This window comes from Rana temporaria, chromosome 4 (assembly GCF_905171775.1).
Source record: "Rana temporaria chromosome 4, aRanTem1.1, whole genome shotgun sequence".
Classification (NCBI taxonomy): Eukaryota; Metazoa; Chordata; class Amphibia; order Anura; family Ranidae; genus Rana; species Rana temporaria.
The window spans coordinates 63,594,875-63,613,315 of record NC_053492.1 but is presented as its reverse complement, the minus strand read 5'-3'; the positions used below and the strand labels follow the sequence as shown (position 1 = coordinate 63,613,315).

The 18,441-nt window shown below is 44.2% G+C and overlaps 1 protein-coding gene and 1 non-coding gene across 2 annotated transcripts in view; both read left to right on the top strand.

Moving 5' to 3' along the window:
- The first annotated feature begins 1,857 nt into the window (after positions 1–1,857).
- TRNAR-UCU lies at positions 1,858–1,945 on the top strand. Its single transcript is given in 2 exon segments — positions 1,858–1,894; positions 1,910–1,945. It is a non-coding gene; the product is annotated as a tRNA-Arg (tRNA).
- A 4,853-nt stretch (positions 1,946–6,798) lies between these two features.
- The window catches only part of SPATS1 (spermatogenesis associated serine rich 1), an 84,870-nt gene continuing 73,227 nt past the window's right edge, over positions 6,799–18,441 (top strand). The window contains exons 1-2 of the mRNA XM_040348484.1: positions 6,799–6,949; positions 18,286–18,370. Of these exons, the coding sequence (XP_040204418.1) occupies positions 6,916–6,949; positions 18,286–18,370 (119 nt within the window). The 5' untranslated portion in view covers positions 6,799–6,915. The remainder of the gene's footprint in view (positions 6,950–18,285; positions 18,371–18,441) is intronic.

Here is an 18,441-nt window from a genome sequence, read left to right as displayed (position 1 = left end):
GGGGGGGCGCAAACGAAAAAAAAAAAAAGAAAAGAAAAAAATTGCAGCCTCACTGTGCCCATCAAATGCAGCCACTGTGGCATCAATTATCACCACTATGCCATGCCATCAAACGCAGTCACTGTGTCATGCCATCAAACGCAGTCGCTGTGCCATGCCATCAAACGCAGTCGCTGTGTCATGCCATCAAACGCAGTCGCTGTGCCATGCCATCAAACGCAGACGTTGTGCCATGCCATCAAACGCAGTCACTGTGCCATGCCATCAAACACAGTCACTGTGCCATGCCATCAAACACAGTCATTGTGCCATGCCATCAAACACAGTCACTGTGCCATCAATTGTCACCACTGTGCCATGCCATCAAACGCAGTAGCTGTGCCATCAATTGTCACCACTGTGCCATGCCATCAAATGCAGTTACTGTGCCATGCCATTAAAAGCAGTCACTTTACCATGCTATCAAACGCAGCCACTGTGCCATCAATTGTCACCACTGTGCCATGCCATCAAACGCAGCCACTGTGCCATGCCATCAAACGCAGTCACTGTGCCATCAATTGTCACCACTGTGCCATGCCATCAAACGCAGCCACTGTGCCCCTCAATTGTCGCCACTGTGCCCCTCAATTGTCGCCACTGTGCCAATTGTCACCACTGTGCCCTTTAACTGTCGCCACTGTGCCCATTGTTGCCACTGTGCATGTCACTGTGCCCTTTAATTGTTGCCACTGTGCCCATTGTCACCACTGTGCCCTTGATGCCACTGTGCCCATTGATGCCACTGTGCCCATTGTCACCACTGTGCCCATTGTCGCCGCTGTGCCCTGTAAAATGCACTTACCTTAATCCTTCTACGGCCCTCGATGTCTTCTCCCACCTTGGTGACGCTTCAGCCAATCAGGTTACCGATAACCAGAATCGGCGAACCTGATTGGCTGAGACGGCCGTCTTATCCAAGGAACGCACCCCGTACTCTCCCTGGATAAAGCATCCGGGAAACGAGGGCTGTACTCGGAAAGCCTATCAGAGCCGCTGGCTTTGATAGGCACTTCCGCACAGCCAACCAGCTGCCATTATTCAGGTGGTCGGCGCTCAATGTCCGGCCACCTGAATTAGACCAGCGGCAGCTGGCAACAATAACATACATTCATGCAATGCATTAATGTATGTTATTTCAGTGGCGGTGCGGAGCCAGAGGGGGCGGCGCTCCAGCGCCCTCTATGGACAGACCGCCACTGATTATAGCCCACCATTTAAACTGTAGAAGATTTACAATTAAGAGCCAACTGTCATTGGTCCAAATGGAGTTCAAGGCGATATGTAAACTGAGGGAGGGAACATACTGTATGTTACCATAGATGGGTGCCAGAAAAAAAAAACGACAATAAGCCTGCGTCCTCATTGATGTGGTGCGAGACACCGCATGTAATTTGCATTGACACAACACATTCCTGCGCAAATTACATGTGGTGTCTCTGGGGTGCAATTTAAGCCATGGATTTGTATGGCTCAAATCACACCGCATTTTTGCACCAAACCAGTGTAGGACCCTTTTTTTTGTCAGCACCAGAATCGGATCGCATGGGTGTGAACACCTATGCGTTCTTATTCTGCAAATTGCACTGCGTTTGACAAACCGATTGCTGGGGGTCGTTAAATTAACATACACTACTTGCATAGATGGGTTTGCAATTTAAGTACGGTGCAAATTTGTTGCAAATTCGCACCTCATGTGTGAACCAAGGCTAATTGCTAAGACAATTTCCCAGTTTTCCTGATGTTACAGAAACAGGTGGTCTGGTATTTTCAACCTCCAGTGGAATAATTCAGGTCGTAGAGCACACATGAGTAGCTGGCTCTGTGGCGCAATGGATAGCGCATTGGACTTCTAGAACATATAGTAGTAATTCAAAGGTTGTGGGTTCGAGTCCCACCAGAGTCGTGTTTTGGTCAAATACATAAATCATAGTAGTAACACATTATTATATGGATACTCCTTTCATATTGAAAATATGATAAACTAAAACTAAAACTAAAATCCTTGGGGCCAGATTCACAAAGAGATACGACGGTGTATCTCCTGATACGCCGTCGTATCTCTGAGTTCTGCCGGTCGTATCTATGCGACTGATTCAGAGAATCAGTTACGCATAGATATTCCTAAGATCCGACAGGTGTAACTGTGTTACACCGTCGGATCTTAGGCTGCAATTCCAGGCCGGCCGCTAGGTGGCGTTTCGGTTTATTTACGCGACGAATATGCAAATAAGGAGATACGCCGATTCAGAAACGAACGACCGCCCGGCGCTTTTTTTTACGTCGTTTGCGGTCGGCTTTTTCAGGCGGATAGTTACCCCTGGGTCTATGAGGCGCAGCCAATGTTAAGTATGGCCGTCGTTCCCGCATCGCGATTTAAAAATTTTACGTCGTTTGCGTAACTCGTCTGTGGGGCTGGACGCCATTTACGTTCACGTCGAAACCAATGACGTCCTTGCGACGTCATTTAGCGCAATGCACGCTGGGTAAATTTGCGGACGGCGCAAGCGATGTTCGATTGGCGCGGGAACGCGCCTGATTTAAATACTACACGCCCCCTAGCCACGGAATTTGTTGCTTTCTGCGCAGCTAGCGATTACCTGTGGTGATTGTTGCTGGACACAAATAGCCAGATTCACAGAGAGCGGCGTATCTCTGTGCGGGCGTAGCGCATCTCATATGCGATACGCCGACGTAACATAGAGAGGCAAGTACAGTATTCACAAAGCACTTGCTCCCTAAGTTACGTCGTCGTAGCGTAAATGGGCCGGCGTAAGTCCGCGTAATTCAAAATTATGAAGGTAGTGGGCGTGTTGTATTAAAATTAGCCGTGACCCCATGTAAATGAATTCCCGTTCGAATGGCGCATGCTCAGAATCACGTCGAATTTACGCCGTAAGATACGACGGCTCAATGGCAACGACGTGAACATAACCTACGCCCAGCCCCATTCACGTACGACTTACGTAAACGGCGTAAAACCCGACGGCTGTTCCGTCGTCCATACCTTTGCATTGGCTGCGCCACCTATAGAGGTGTTTTATATTTACGCAGGACGTAAGCCTTACGTAAACGGCGTAGCTTACTGCGTCAGGCTTACGTTTGTTCGTGAATCGGCGTATCTTGCTCATTTACATATTCGACGCGTAAATTAACGGAAGCGCCCCTAGCGGCCAGCGTAAATATGCACCCAAGATACGACGGCGTAGGAGACTTGCGTCGGTCGTATCTTGGCAAAATTCAGGCGTATCTCATTTTAAGAATCAGCGCATAGATACGACGGCGCACATTTGGACTTACGACGGCGTATCAGTAGATACGCCGGCGTAAGTCTACCTGAATCCAGCTAAAAGTGCATGCAGCAGCGATCATTATAGTGAACAGGGCAAGCAGCAGCATGTACCCACTGACAGCCGCAGGAGGAACTGCTGTTACAATGCACACCATCCCTTATCACCGGTGTGCATGTAACCCTAGCCCTCAGTCAGAGACTCAGAGCAGAGGGAGGGACATCTGCAATTAACATGGGGGGGGGGGGGGGTTTAGACACACTCACCAATTCTCCAGCCAGGATCTACCACTATGTGCCTGTGTTCCGTCAGATGTGGAACATATGTGGAAGATGTGAAACAGAGTGGACGGTGTCAATAGGGCAGAGGATGGTGTCAATAGGGCAGAGGGCGGTGTCAATAGGGCAGAGGGCGGTGTCAATAGGGCAGAGGGCGGTGTCAATAGGGCAGACTCCCCCTTTCATGGCACCTTGTCCCCTTGTTGATGTGTACTATTTTACTACCAGAGGTGTTATGATGCACAAAACTTTTTATCCAACCCCTGTATTATTGATTTTGTTAAAAAGGATAAATAGAGTCCAAAATAGCACTTGCATTGTTTAGCCAATCATTTTCTGAATTTTAGATCTTTGTGTAACCAGGGCCACGTCCATGGCTAATATATAATAATAATTAAAGCATGTTTCTGTGGGAACAGAATTAAAGGGATACCCACATTTTTGGGGAATGAAACAAAATGAATCTTACCCCTGTATGTCATGTGCACAATGTTCTAGCATGAAAAAAAGTTACGTCATCTGCCCCACAAAAGTACCCCCCTTTCTTATCTGCCTCACTGCTTTACCCCTTTCCCATCTGCCCCACTGCTGTACTCTCCTGCTCATCTGCTCCACTGCTGTACTCCCTTCTCTTCTGCCCCACCACTGTACTCACTTTCTCTTCTGCCCCACCACTGTACTCACTTTCTCTTCTGCCCCACCACTGTACTCACTTTCTCTTCTGCCCCACCACTGTACTCACTTTCTCTTCTGCCCCACCACTGTACTCACTTTCTCTTCTGCCCCACCACTGTACTCACTTTCTCTTCTGCCCCACCACTGTACTCACTTTCTCTTCTGCCCCACCACTGTACTCACTTTCTCTTCTGCCCCACCACTGTACTCACTTTCTCTTCTGCCCCACCACTGTACTCACTTTCTCTTCTGCCCCACTTCTGTACCACTATGCTTATCTGCTCCATTGCTGTATTCCCTTCTCTTCTGCCCCACCACTGAACTTCCTTTCCCATCTGCTCCACCGCTGTACCCCACTTCTCATCTGCCACACTGCTGTACCCCTATGCTTATCTGCTCCACTGATGTACTCCTTTCTCTTCTGCCCCATTGCTGTACCCCCTTTACCATCTGCTCCACCGCTGTACCACACTTCTCATCTGCCCCACTGCAGTGCCTCCTTTCTCTTTTTTGTCCATCAGTGTACCCCCCTTCTCTTCTGTCCCACTGTTGTACTCCCTGCTCATCTACCGACATCTCATCTGCTCCACCGCTGTACCTTCTGTTTATCTGCCCCACCACTGTACCCCACTACTCATCTGTACCTTGTACTGTACCTCTTGCTCATCTGCCCACATCGCTGTACCCCGATTCTTATCTGTACCCGACACTGCATCTCCTGTTCATCTCTTCTGGGCACTGCATCTACTGGTCGCTTGTATCTCGTACTACACCTCTCGGTCATCTGTATCTTCTTTTCTCGACACTGTTCTCTCTGCTCCGCTGTCGCTTCCAGCATTTCCTGGCAGGAGTTTATGTGGCTGTGCGCTCTGGGGGCAAGAGCTAGATGTCCGGGGCAATAATGTGGCTCCATGCACACTAGCTTTTTTTATGCTCCTAGAAGCTGTTATTAGCATTTTGTTTTATGCTCCTAGAAGATAAAATAGTGGGTCCATCCACACTACTTTTTTAGGCTATTAGCATTTTTGGAGCTTCATCATCTACGAACAGAAAAAAAAATGTTTTTGTAGAGCTTTTAGAGCGTTTTTCCCAGCAGAAAAAAAAACGCTTAATGCTCCTAAACGGTACTAACTGCTTCTAAATGCTGCTAAAATTCTACTAACAGCTTTTTTGGGGTTTCTTTTTTCCATGTACTGCGAAAACGCCAATATAAAAGGTAATGGGCCAGATTCACAGACGAGATACGCCAGAGTATCTACTGATACTCCGGCGTATTTTCAAATTTGCCGCGTCGTATCTTAATTTGTAATTTACAAACAAGATAAGACGGCTTTTGGCTAAGATCCGACAGGCTTACGGCTTCGTACGCCTTCGGATCTTAGGCTGCAATACTTCGGCCGCCGCTGGGTGGAGTTCGCGTTGTTTTCCAGCGTCGGGTATGCAAATGAGCTTTTACGGCGATCCACGACGGTTTTCGCGTTCGTTACGTCGTCGCTAGTAATTTTTTCCCGTCGCAAAGTTAAGCCTGTTTTTACATGGCATAACTTTAGACGAGCCATGTTAAAGTATGGCCGTCGTTCCCGCATTGAATTTCAATTTTTTTTTTTTTTGCGTAAGACGTCCGGGAACACGAAAGTACGTTACGCACGTCGCCGTTCAAAAAAATGACGTCACTTCACGCTCCGGACGCCTTTACGTTACACCGCCGTAAGTTTACAGGCAAGTGCTTTGTGAATCAAGCACTTACGCTGAAAACTTGCGGCGGTGTAACGTAAACGGGATACGTTACGCCGCGGAGCAGGTAAGTGAATCTGGCTCAATGTTCCTAGTTGCTCCTAACTGCTTCTAAAGGCTACTAAAATGCTACTAGAAGCTGGCATAACAATGCTATTATTTTTTTTTTGTTAGCTTCTTTTGAGATTATGAAAAATGCTAGTGTGCATGGAGCCTGAAAAGGAAAAAAAAATGATAGATGCTGTGCTGGGTCAGTGAAACTGTCCAGGAAGCCAACGTGTGAAGGCAGCACGTGTGCTGGGAGTTACCAACCCTGAGCCAAGTTATAACACACTTGATACCAATATAGCCAATGCCATTTGTATATATGTTTTGTGTTGTATTGTGACTGGTGGTATGATAATACCATCTATATACAACATGTTGTATGTCAAATATTTTTCAATAAAATCTGATTAAACGTAACATCGTAAATTTGATACAAAAGAGACACATAATTCTAAAGTCATTAGAAAATAGAAAAATAGTACATATATAAGAAACAAAATAAAAAATAAAACACTGTTACTAAATTATTACAAAAATAAATGTACCGGTAAATCAAAATCCATTATACATGTACTGTAAATACAGTATATTTATTGCTTTAACATTACTCTCTGTCCTGCTGTAAACTATAGATCTATATTGGCGGTGTTCCATCAGTGTCAGACATGTACAGTATTTTGCTCCTGCTGTTTATTCTGTGGTCTCCTAGGACACACCATTGTTCACAAGAAGGACTAGTTGTCAGGTTTGAATGGAGAGTCTGTTTACCACAACATGATGAGTACGTTGGAGGTTGTGTATACAAGTTGGGGAAGTTCTGATCTCTCCCATAAAGACGAGCTGTGGAAGTCATGACAATGCTGCAGGACCCCCTTTCCCATAAAGGTATGTTCATGGAATAATGGATTTACATTATGCCGATTCTCGCCATCTGCAGATTTTAGCACTAAATATGAAAAAGATTAAATAATAATAATCTTGAGCGTCGCAAAAAATAATAATTATGCTTTGCTAATTATTATTTTTTATTTGCCATAGCATTAACCACATTTGTGAATATTTAGTATTTTTTAAATATACCACTTTGTTTTAACAAAACTTTTTAAAGGATACATGCATCAAGGATACATTTCTGACATTTGTTGTTTACAAGTAAAAATCTGTATTTGCTAGAAAATGACGTAGAACCCCCAAACATTATATATATATATATATATATATATATATTCTGTATTTATTGGCGTATAACACTCACTTTTTTACCCTGAAAATAGAGGGTAAACTGTGTCTGCGTGTTATACGCAGGGGGCCATGTAATTTTTTTTTTCCCTGAAACTTCCCTCTTAAAATTAGGATGCGTGTTATACGCCTGTGCGTGTTATACACCGTCAAATATGGTATATTTTTAGCATAGACCCTAGAGAATAAAATGGCAGTTCTTGCAATATTTTATGTCACACTGTATTTGCGCAGTGGTCTTTAACCACTTAAGCCCCGGACCAATATGCTGCCTAAAGACCCAAGGGGTTTTTACAGTTCGGGACTGCGTCGCTTTAACAGACAATTGCGCGGTCGTGCGACGTGGCTCCCAAACAAAATTGGCGTTCTATTTTTCCCCACAAATAGAGCTCTCTTTTGGTGGTATTCGATCACCTCTGCGGTTTTTATTTTTTGCGCTATAAACAAAAATAGAGCGACAATTTTGAAAAAAATGCAATATTTTTTACTTTTTGCTATAATAAATATCCCCCAAAAACATATATCAATTTTTTTTTTCCTCAGTTTAGGCCGATACTTATTCTTCTACCTATTTTTGGTAAAAAAAAAAATCGCAATAATCGTTTATCGGTTGGTTTGCGCAAAATTTATAGCGTTTACAAAATAGGGGATAGTTTTATTGCATTTTTTTTTTCCAATAATGGCGGCGATCAGCGATTTTTTTCGTGACTGCGACATTATGGCGGACACTTCGGACAATTTTGACACATTTTTGGGACCATTGTCATTTTCACAGCAAAAAATGCATTTAAATTGCATTCTTTATTGTGAAAATGACAGTTGCAGTTTGGGAGTTAAACACAGGGGGCGCTGTAACATTTAGGGTTCACTTTGTGTGTGTTTACAACTGTAGGGGGGTGTGGCTGTAGGACTGACGTCATCGATCGAGTCTCCCTTATATAAGGGATCACTCGATCGATGCACCGCCACAGTGAAGCACGGGGAAGCCGTGTTTACATACGGCTCTCCCCGTTCTTCAGCTCCGGGGAGCGATCGCGACGGGGCGGCTATAAACGTATAGCCGCGCCGTTGTCCCGGATCGCTCCCCGAGGCTTACCGACCGCCGCATGTACCGGGGGGGGGGTCCCGATTGGACCCCCGACCCACGTCAAGCAGAGGACGTACAGGTACGTACATGTGCCTGTCCGTGCCATTCTGCTAAAGTATATTTACATGAGGCGGTCCTTAAGTGGTTTAAAAAAAAAAAAATTGGAGGAAATAAAGTTATTTTAATGATTTAGAAAAAAAAAAACATAGTAACCCCAATTTTTTGTATTATGTGAAATATGATGTAAGCTCTAACGAGCAGGGCCCTTTGATCCCTCCTGTATTGAATTGTATTGTAACTGTACTGTCTTCCCTGATGTTGTAAAGCGCTGAGAAAACTGTTGGCACTATATAAATCCTGTATAATAATATTATGCAGAGTAAATAGATACTTAACATGTCATGCTTTCAAATTGCGCACGCTTGTGGAATTGCGACAAACAATCTTCATAGGCACCTCTCCCATAGCTGGGATCACTTTTAACAGAAAGCTGACTTCCTAAGGGGAAAAAACAATACTGGGGTTATGGCATCTAACTGCTGCCATAACAATGGTATTTAAAGTACAAAATGTGACCTACATTTCCAGTTAGGTGGGTCGGCAAGTTGGCGATGGCCTATTTTTCTTTTATGTAAATCAGTATAGGTGTGCGCAGTCTATTGCATTAGGGTGTGCACACCAAAGCTCAAACACACATGCGTGTGTGTGTAAATATAAATATATATATATATATATATATATACCGTATATACTTGAGTATAAGCCGACACAAATATAAGCCGAGGCACCTAATTTTACCATAGAAAACTGGGAAAACCTATTGACTCGAGTATAAGCCTAGGCATGGGCGTCCGCTCCATAGGGCAAGGGGGGTCGTTTGCCCCCCCCCTGGAATCGTCAGGGAGAGCCAGGAGCAGGGCCGAACTGGCCCTGGGGCTGCTTTAAGCGGCGACTGCAGCGCTCCCCTCTTTCTGTTCTCCGGCGCTCGTATTGTATATCATGCAGCTGGGTCTGTGTGCAAAGTCTCACCCCCCTAGTTCTGCTCGTCTGATAGTCCATGACTAGACTGACGTTTAACATTGGAGTCTATGGAAGGGGTGCCCGGATTTGAAAAATCGGTGCTCCCCGGCCATAGGTCCCACGGACAACAAACTTTGCACGCTTGTAGAGGAAACATGTGTGCCAAGTTTGGGGTCCAGGGGACCTATGGCCGGCCGGTATTGGGTCCCCAAAATCCAGGAGATCAGGCGCAAAAAGGTGACTCGAGTATAAGCCGAGGGGGCATTTTCAGCACAAAAAAATGTGCTAAAAAACTCTGGGGTAGATTCAGAGAGCAATTACGCCTGCGTATCCATAGATACGCAGCGTAATTTCTAAGTAGCGCCGGCGTATCTACTTTCTGTATTCAGAAAGCTAGATACGCCGACTTTAGCCTAAGATACGACTGGCATAAGTCTCTTATGCCGTCGTATCTTAGGGTGCATTCTGATGATGGCCGCTAGGTGGCGCTCCCATAGATGTCAGCGTACAGTATGCAAATTGCATACTTACGCCGATTCACGAACGTACGTGCGCCCGGCGGTAGTTTTTTACGTCGTTTGCGTACGTCGTTTTCGTCGTAAGGCTGCTCCTGCTATTAGGAGGCGCAGCCAATGTTAAGTACGGACGTCGTTCCCGCATCGCGATTTGAAAATTTTACGTTGTTTGCGTAAGTCGTCTGTGAATGGCGCTGGACGCCATTTACGTTCACTTCGATACCAATGACATCCTTGCGACGTCAATTGCCGCAATGCATGTCGGGAAATTTTAGGGACAGCGCATGCGCAGTACGTTCGGCGCGGGAACGCGCCTAATTTAAATGATCCACGCCCCCTACGGGATCATTTGAATTACGCGCGCTTACGCCGGCACCTTTTACGCTACGCCGCCGCACCTTTATAGGCAAGTGCTTTGTGAATCAAGCACTTGCCCATAAAACTTGCGGCTGTGTAACGTAAATGTCATACGTTACACCGCCGCAGTTTTGCGCGCCCCTACCTGAATCTACCCCTCTGCTTATACTCGAGTATATATGGTATATATATATATATATATATATATATATATATACAGTGGGGATCGAAAGTTTGGGCACCCCAGGTAAAAAATTGTATTAATGTGCATAACGAAGCCAAGGAAAGATGGAAAAATCTCCAAAAGGCATCAAATTACAGATTAGACATTCTTATAATATGTCCAAAAAAGTTAGATTTTATTTCCATCATTTACACTTTCAAAATTACAGAAAACAAAAAAATGGCGTCTGCAAAAGTTTGGGTACCCTGCAGAGTTAATATCTTGTACTGCCCCCTTTGGCATGTATCACAGCTTGTAAACGCTTTTTGTAGCCAGACAAAGGTCTTTTAATTCTTGTTTGAGGTATCTTTGCCCATTCTTCCTTACAAAAGTCTACCAGTTCTTTGAGATTTCTGGGCTGTCTGTCACGCACTGCTCTTTTAAGGTCTATCCATAGATTTTCAATTCTGTTGAGGTCAGGAGATTGTGAAGGCCATGGCAAAACCTTCAGTTTACGCCGCTTGATGTAATCCCCCGTGGATTTTGAGGTATGTTTAGGATCATTATCCATTTGTAGAAGCCATTCTCTCTTTACCTTCACCTTTTTCACAGATGGCATCAAGTTACCATCCAAAATTTGCTGAAATTTTATTGAATCCATTTTTCCTTCTACTCGTGAAATGTTCCCTGTGCCACTGGCTGCAATACAACCCCAAAGCATGATTGATCCACTCCCATGCTTAACAGTTGGACAAAGGTTCTTTTCATTAAATTCTGTGCCCTTTCTTCTCCAAACATACCTTTGCTCATTCCGGCCAAAAAGTTATATTTTAACCTTTCTATTTAAAATGCATCAGGCTTGTCTATATGTTTATTTGCAAAGTTCAAATGCAGATTTTTGTGGTGAGGACGTAGAAGAGGTTTTCTGAGAGGGAGCTGCGGTGGCTCAACGCGATTGGCACTGCGCTGACAAGCCATTCACCTCTGCAGCTAGAGGTTCGGATCCCGGTCTCGGCTTCATGTGAATTGAGTTTGGTGGTCTCAGCCCGGCTCCCGGTGGGTGTGCTATGCAAGGTAAGCCTGTGCTTAGTACGCCCACCCCCCTCCCACAAAAACCACCACACCTACACATGCACTCTAAATTGGGTTAACACACGCACTTTGACCACGCGGTCTCTAAAAGAGAGGCGAAGGACTAATGGGGCTGGTTGAGCGGGCTAATCCTCTCACTCCCTTATAGGGAGTCCCTCTGCCCCGTTGGGCTTCAAAGCGGAGCAGGTAGGGCGGGCTGTGTGGGAGGACCCCCTCACACCCGCCATTGCCACCCGGGGCATGGAGAAAGGTGGCAGATTGTCTCTGGGGGAGGCATGCCTACTCCCAACTCCTGCAGTCCGGCTCCTCTCTCGAGTACACGCACAAAATACACTTTAAAAAAAAAAAAAAAAATAAAAATAAAAAAAAGAAGAGGTTTTCTTCTGATGACTCTTCCATGAAGACCATATTTGTACAAGTATCTCTTAATAGTGGAATAGTGTACCACAACTCCAGTGTTTGCCAGATCTTTCTGGAGGGATCGTGCAGTCAAACGTGGGTTTTGAATTGCTTTTCTCACAATCCTGCGAGCTGTTCTGTCTGATATTTTTCTTGGTCTTCCAAATCTTGCTTTAACTTCCACTGTTCCTGATGACTGCTATTTCTTAATTACATTCCGAACAGAGGAAATTGACATCTGAAAATGCTTTGCTATCATCTTATAGCCTTTTCCAGCTTTGTAAGGGTCAACTATTTTCAGTTTCAGTTTGCTAGACAATTGCTTAGAATAACCCATGGTGCTGATTGTTGGGGCAAGGTCAGATGAGTCTGGGCATTTAAAACCTTTGAGATTGACATCACCTGGTCTTCCCAGACGATGATTGAGAACAACCCATGACACTGGCAGGTCTCAGCTTTGCAAAGGGGGCAGTGCATGCTATAAATTCTGCAGGGTGCCCAAACTTTTGCAGACACCATTTTTTTGTTTTCTGTAATTTTGAAAGTGTAAATGATGGAAATAAAATCTAACTTTTTTTGACATATTATAAGAATGTCTAATCTGTAATTTGATGCCTTTTGGAGATTTTTCCATCTTTCCTTGGCTTCATTATGCACATTAATACAAATTTTTACCTGGGGTGCCCAAACTTTCGATCCCCACTGTATATATATATATATATATATATATATATATATATATATATATATATATATATATATATATATATATATATGGAAATGGACAGTGTTGGTAGAGCAGTGGACGGTGTCAGTAGTTTATTTTTTTTAATATTTTTTTTTACTTTTTTTTATTATTTATTATTGTTTTTAATTATTGTTTTTTACAAAAACAATTCGGAGCCCCGGATGTCTCACTTTTGAAACAGAGAAAGGGACTAAGGACAGAGGGGGTAACCCACAAAGAAGCGGCGCAACGTAACTTTTCGGATTTAAGTTACACCGCCGCAAAATTTCCACGTTAGGTTGCCGATCCACAAAGCACTTACCTGGAAATTTGCGGCGCTGTAACTTAAATCCGGCCGGCGCAAGGAGTTCCTATTCAAATGGGACTCGCCCCATTTAAATTAGGCGCGCTCCCGCGCCGGACGTACTGCGCATGCTCCGTCGGGTAAGCTTCGACGTCATTTGCTTAGACGTTAACGTAAATGGCGTCCAGCGCCATTCACGGACGTCTTACGCAAACGACGTAGAATTTAAAATTCGACGCGGGCACGACGGCCATACTTAACATGGCTTAAGACAACTAGGGCTCTACCCTAGTTTTACGCGGCGGAACTCGACGTAAACGACGTCGATTTAGAGCGACGGGCCCGTCGGAGCGTTCGTGGATCGCCGTAACTGGTCATTTGCATATTCTAGGCCGGCCGCAATGGCCTCGCCACCTAGCGGCCGGCCTAGAATTGCATCCTTAAGATCCGACAGTGTAATTCAATTACACATGTCGGATCTTCTGCCTATCTATGGGAAACTGATTCTGTGGATCAGTTCCATAGTTAGGACCAGGGATACGACGGAGTAACAGCAGTTACTCCGTCGTATCTCTTTTGAGGATTTGGCCCAGAGATTCCCCAATCCTTTTTTCTTCAGTCAAGTAGTAGGGGACTCTGCCCAGCACAGGGTTATTAGGGTGTGCCCAGGCACACCTCGCACACCCTGTGGGCACGTCTATGTAAATCAGGTTTCTGCAGTTAGGCAGCAGTTTATAGAGGTAAATCTTGTTCAGCGCATATGTGTTAAAAAGTGCGTGGTAATGTAATGCACAATAATGTTCTGTATATGTCGATTGTGGTTCACAGTCCTAATGCCACCCACATGCTCATACAAAAAATAAAAAAGTATCCACAGTATTATAGCACACCACAAAACCGGATATGATTGCTCTGTGCGGTGCACTTTACAACTTTCCAATAATAATGTAAGGCAAGTTTTTGTGCATTAGGAAGTATGGGCTGCCTTAACTTTGCACACATTAACATTCATTTGTTACCATGTGAATGACTCGTTAAAGAGACCCTTTAATGCAGGTAAAAACACAGAAAAATCGAATATTTAAAATACTTTCTTTCAGTGTTTCTTTCCTTTGTATAAATTATCTTTTATTATCAATGTCATTGAATGTAAAAATGTGATTAATCCAGGAAAAGTCAATTTCTAATATGCAATTTTTTTTTATATATATATATATATATACACACACACTCTAACACACTGGGGGCAATTTACGAAAGGGAAATACACTTTGCACTACAAGTGCAAAGTGCACTTGAAATTGCACTGAAAGTGCACTTGGAAGTGCAGTTGCTGTAAAGCCGAGGGGGAAATGCAAGGAAAATAAAAAACAGCATTTTAGCTTGCACATGATTGGATAATAAAATCAGCAGAGCTTCCCCTCATTTCAGATCTACCCCTCAGATTTACAGCGACTGCACTTCTAAGTGCATTTTCAGTGCAATTTCAAGTGCTTGTACTTGTAGTTTGCACTTAGTGCAACGTGGATTTGCCTTTCGTAAATAACCCCCACTATGTTACCAAAAGTATTGGGACACCTGCCTTTATATACACACACATGAACTTTAATGGCATCCCAGTCTTAGTCCGTAGGGTTCAATATTGAGTTGGCCCACCGTTTGCAGCTATAACAGCTTCAACTCTTCTGGGAAGAATATCCACAAAGTTTAGGTGTGTCTATGGGAAAGTGGGAATGGGAATGTTTGACCATTCTTCCAGAAGCGCATTTGGGAGGTCAGGCACTGATGTTGGAGGAGAAGGCTTGGCTTGTAATCTCTGCTCTAATTCATCCCGAAGGTGTTCTATCGGGTTAAAGCGGATGTGCGCGGAAAAAAAATATTAAAAGCCAGCAGCTACAAGTACTGCAGCTGCTGACTTTTAATATTAGGACACTTACCTGTCCTGGAGTCCAGCGCCGTCCGCAGCAGAGGACGAGCGATCGCTCATCACTCTGCTGCCCCCCGCCATCCTTGGTTAGGGAATCAGGAAGTGAAGCGCTCCGGCTTCACTGCCCGGTTCCCTACGTTGCATGTGCGAGTCGCGCTACACCTGCCAATTGGCTCCTGCTGTGTACTGGGAGCCGATTGTTCCCAGAACACAACGGGGAGGGGGGGGGGGGGGGCGGAAGGTGACGTCATGCCCGCAGACTGTGTGGCCGGAAGTGGGTGTAAATCTTTAGACAGGTGTCTGCACCCCCCTGAAAGGTGTCAAATGTGACACCGGAGGGGGGAGGGTTCCGATCAGTGGGAGTTCCACTTTAGGGTGGAGTCCCGCTTTAAGGTGCAGGCCAGTCAAGTTCCTCCACCCCAAACTCGCTCATCCATGTCTTTATGGACCTTGCTTTGTGCACTGGTGCGCAGTCATGTTGGAACAGGAAGGGACCTTCCCCAAACTGTTCCCACAAAGTTGGGAGCATGAAATTGTCTAAAATGTCTTGGTATGCTGACACCTTAAGAGTTCCCTTCACTGGAACTAAGAGGCCAAGCTCAACCCCTGAAAAACAACCTCTCACCGTAATCCCCCCTCCACCAAATGATTTGGACCAGTGCACAAAGCAAGGTCCATAAAGACATGGATTTAAAGACATTGGTGAAATATAATATAACAACTCAGCAGTCTTCCTACTCAGGTTTTTTTTTTTTATTCAGACATAACTGTGGTCCAGCGCTGTACTATTCTCGTGGTAATCTGGTGATCTAATGCCGGCCATACATGGTTAGAAAATCATTCAAATAAGAGGTCTATTCCCTCGATCGTTCGACTTTTGAAACATTATTGGTGTAATTCCGATTATCGAAATACAACGTTTTATTGTAAAAAAACGACCCGTCAGATTTTTTGAGCCTAAACGATCGATTTTCGAAACATTAGAAATGGAATTGATCAAAAACTGTTCAAAGAAAATCTACAGCGCATGCACCCGTTAAAGTATATCCCCAAATTGTGTAATTGATTGATGAAGATGTACCTTGTGATGTCTATAGCCCATAGCACATATTGCTAAAGTCCAGGAGCCATCTTGTTTTCAGACGATGGCAGGGGCCATAGGAGCAAGGAGATGGAAGTCCTTATTTGGAAAACAGTTCTGCTTTTCATGAGACACCAAATCCCTTGGTGGGCTAAAGAGAGGAAGGGGGAGGGAAGGTTAAAGTCCACTTTAGAATGCAGTAGAAAGGAGGGGGGTTTGAAGTGAAGCCATTTAGGAATGCAGTAGGGGGAAGGGCCGGAGGACACATTTGTAACATGAGGGGAAAATGGAGGATGACAGCATCTGCTCTTAATAATAATCCTTTGTATTTTCAATGCTGAGTTCATTACTTTAAAACAATATCTGATATAAAATCCTCAAGGAAAATAAGCAGTATTGATCATTCCCATACATACATATGCATAATGCGTATAAAAACAAATAAACAGTATAAGGAATATAGGAAAGAGAAACATTTCAGTGATTCTAATCATAACACAAAATAACATTTTCATTTTAGCACGTCTATCACAGGTGCAAGAAATATCTCCCAAACCTAAAAGGTCTAGGAGATATTCGCAAAAAATAGCGACACCAATGTCCATGGTGCATGCACCGTAAACATCGGGAGCAGGCGCACTGAGAGTGCCGCTACTAACGGCATCGAGCCTTTAGTGGCGGCTCCCTCGCACATGCGAGGGTGTGACGTCATCGCTGCTCCGGCCATTTACAGCGCTGTAGCAGCGATACCCGTAAGTCACTCCGGGTATCATGGCGGCGTCGGAGGAGGCGAACGAGGGCCTCTGCGGGGGCTTCCATCTCAGGTAAGTAATTCATAATGAGCTAGTATGCTATGAATACTAGCTCATTATGCCTTTGTCTTGCAGGTTGTCTTTTTTATTTATTTTTGGACGAGAGGGTTTACTTCCTCTTTAATATGATTAAAAAGCCAAAGTAATAAAATCAAAGAGCTTATCTGCAGCCATGCCGCATTGGATGGAAGCCGTCCACCGGAACAGCTGCTTGTAACAGCAAACAGTGGGGGTTATTTTACGAAAGGCAAATGCACTTTGCACTACAAGTGCAAATTAAAAGTGCAAAGTGCACTTGAAATTGCACTGAAAGTGTACTTGGAAGTGCAGTCGCTGTAAATATGAGGGGAAGATCTGAAATGAGGGAAAGCTCTGCTGATTTTATCATCCAATCATGTGCAAGTTAAAATGCTGTGTTTTATTTTCCTTGCATGTCCCCCTCAGATCTACAGCGACTGCACTTCCAAGTGCACTTTCAGTGCAATTTCACGTGCACTTTGCATTAGTAGTTTGCACTTGTAGTGCAAAGTGGATTTGCCTTTCGTAAATAACCCCCACTGTGTTGTCAGTGAGGAAACCAAGTCCAATGTAAGGAGGAAGTGAGGAGAGCCACTGTGAAGCACAGGGCAGGATGTGATGTCACACCTGGAGCGGTCTGGTTGCTATGGTAATGCGTTTCAGAATTCCTATTGGTTCCTCTCTCAAACCATTGCCCCCATTGGCTTTCTGATCGTAATAAACCCATTGATGCTGCACTTAGCTGGTGCCCCCTTGTGTTCCTATTTGTAATTTCAGAGATTTGTTCCTGTCTCAGGTGAAGCTGCCTACTGAAGTACAACACCCTTCCTATGGGATTTTTATTAACTCCTTATGAATAATTTATGACCTACCTATGCTACACAAGTGTATCTTCACATTTATGGGGGGGGGGGGGTGGGGTGTAGAGGCTAACACATGTGGATGGTCCATTAACATTTGTTTCCTCCACAATTTTAATTTGTTGTTTCAGTAGCTTGGGGAGTGGGAAATGTAAGTGCATCCTTTTTTTAACAGGTATAATCTGACTTTGAATCTTTAGTATAGGGACAGGAATACTTTAAAGCTCATTGACACCATTGGGGTGCATCAGTGCAATGTTGCGTGTTAATGTGCATTGGCTTAAGGAAGCCTGATAATTTGCATGGACTGTCTAGTCAGTGCACCAAAAAAGGTGCATGTAGCATTTCTACGGGTACAATGCAATATATGTCTGTTGGCAAGGCCCATTGGGTTGCTATTCAGAATGAAGGACACTGCATCATTCAAATGAATGTAACGAAATTAGGGCCTAATATTCAGTTTTTGATTTTATTTTGAGATTTACAACATTGTTATTATCTTACAGGCTTAAGGACCAGAGCATTTTAGATCAGTTTACTTTTGCGCCTTTTTTATATCTTTTCCTATTGAATGTTATGTAATTTCTTAGATTAAGAGCAATGGTCTACATTTTTTTCAGATGATGGAGAAGGCCATCCTAAAGAAAAGACGGATAAAGGAATCAGCTTACCTCTTATCCGCAACACTGCACTCTCGTATTCTAAGTAAGTAGTAATCATAAATCCTATCCTTCTTAAAGGACAAGTTAATTGAAGTAATGTTCAATGCAACATAC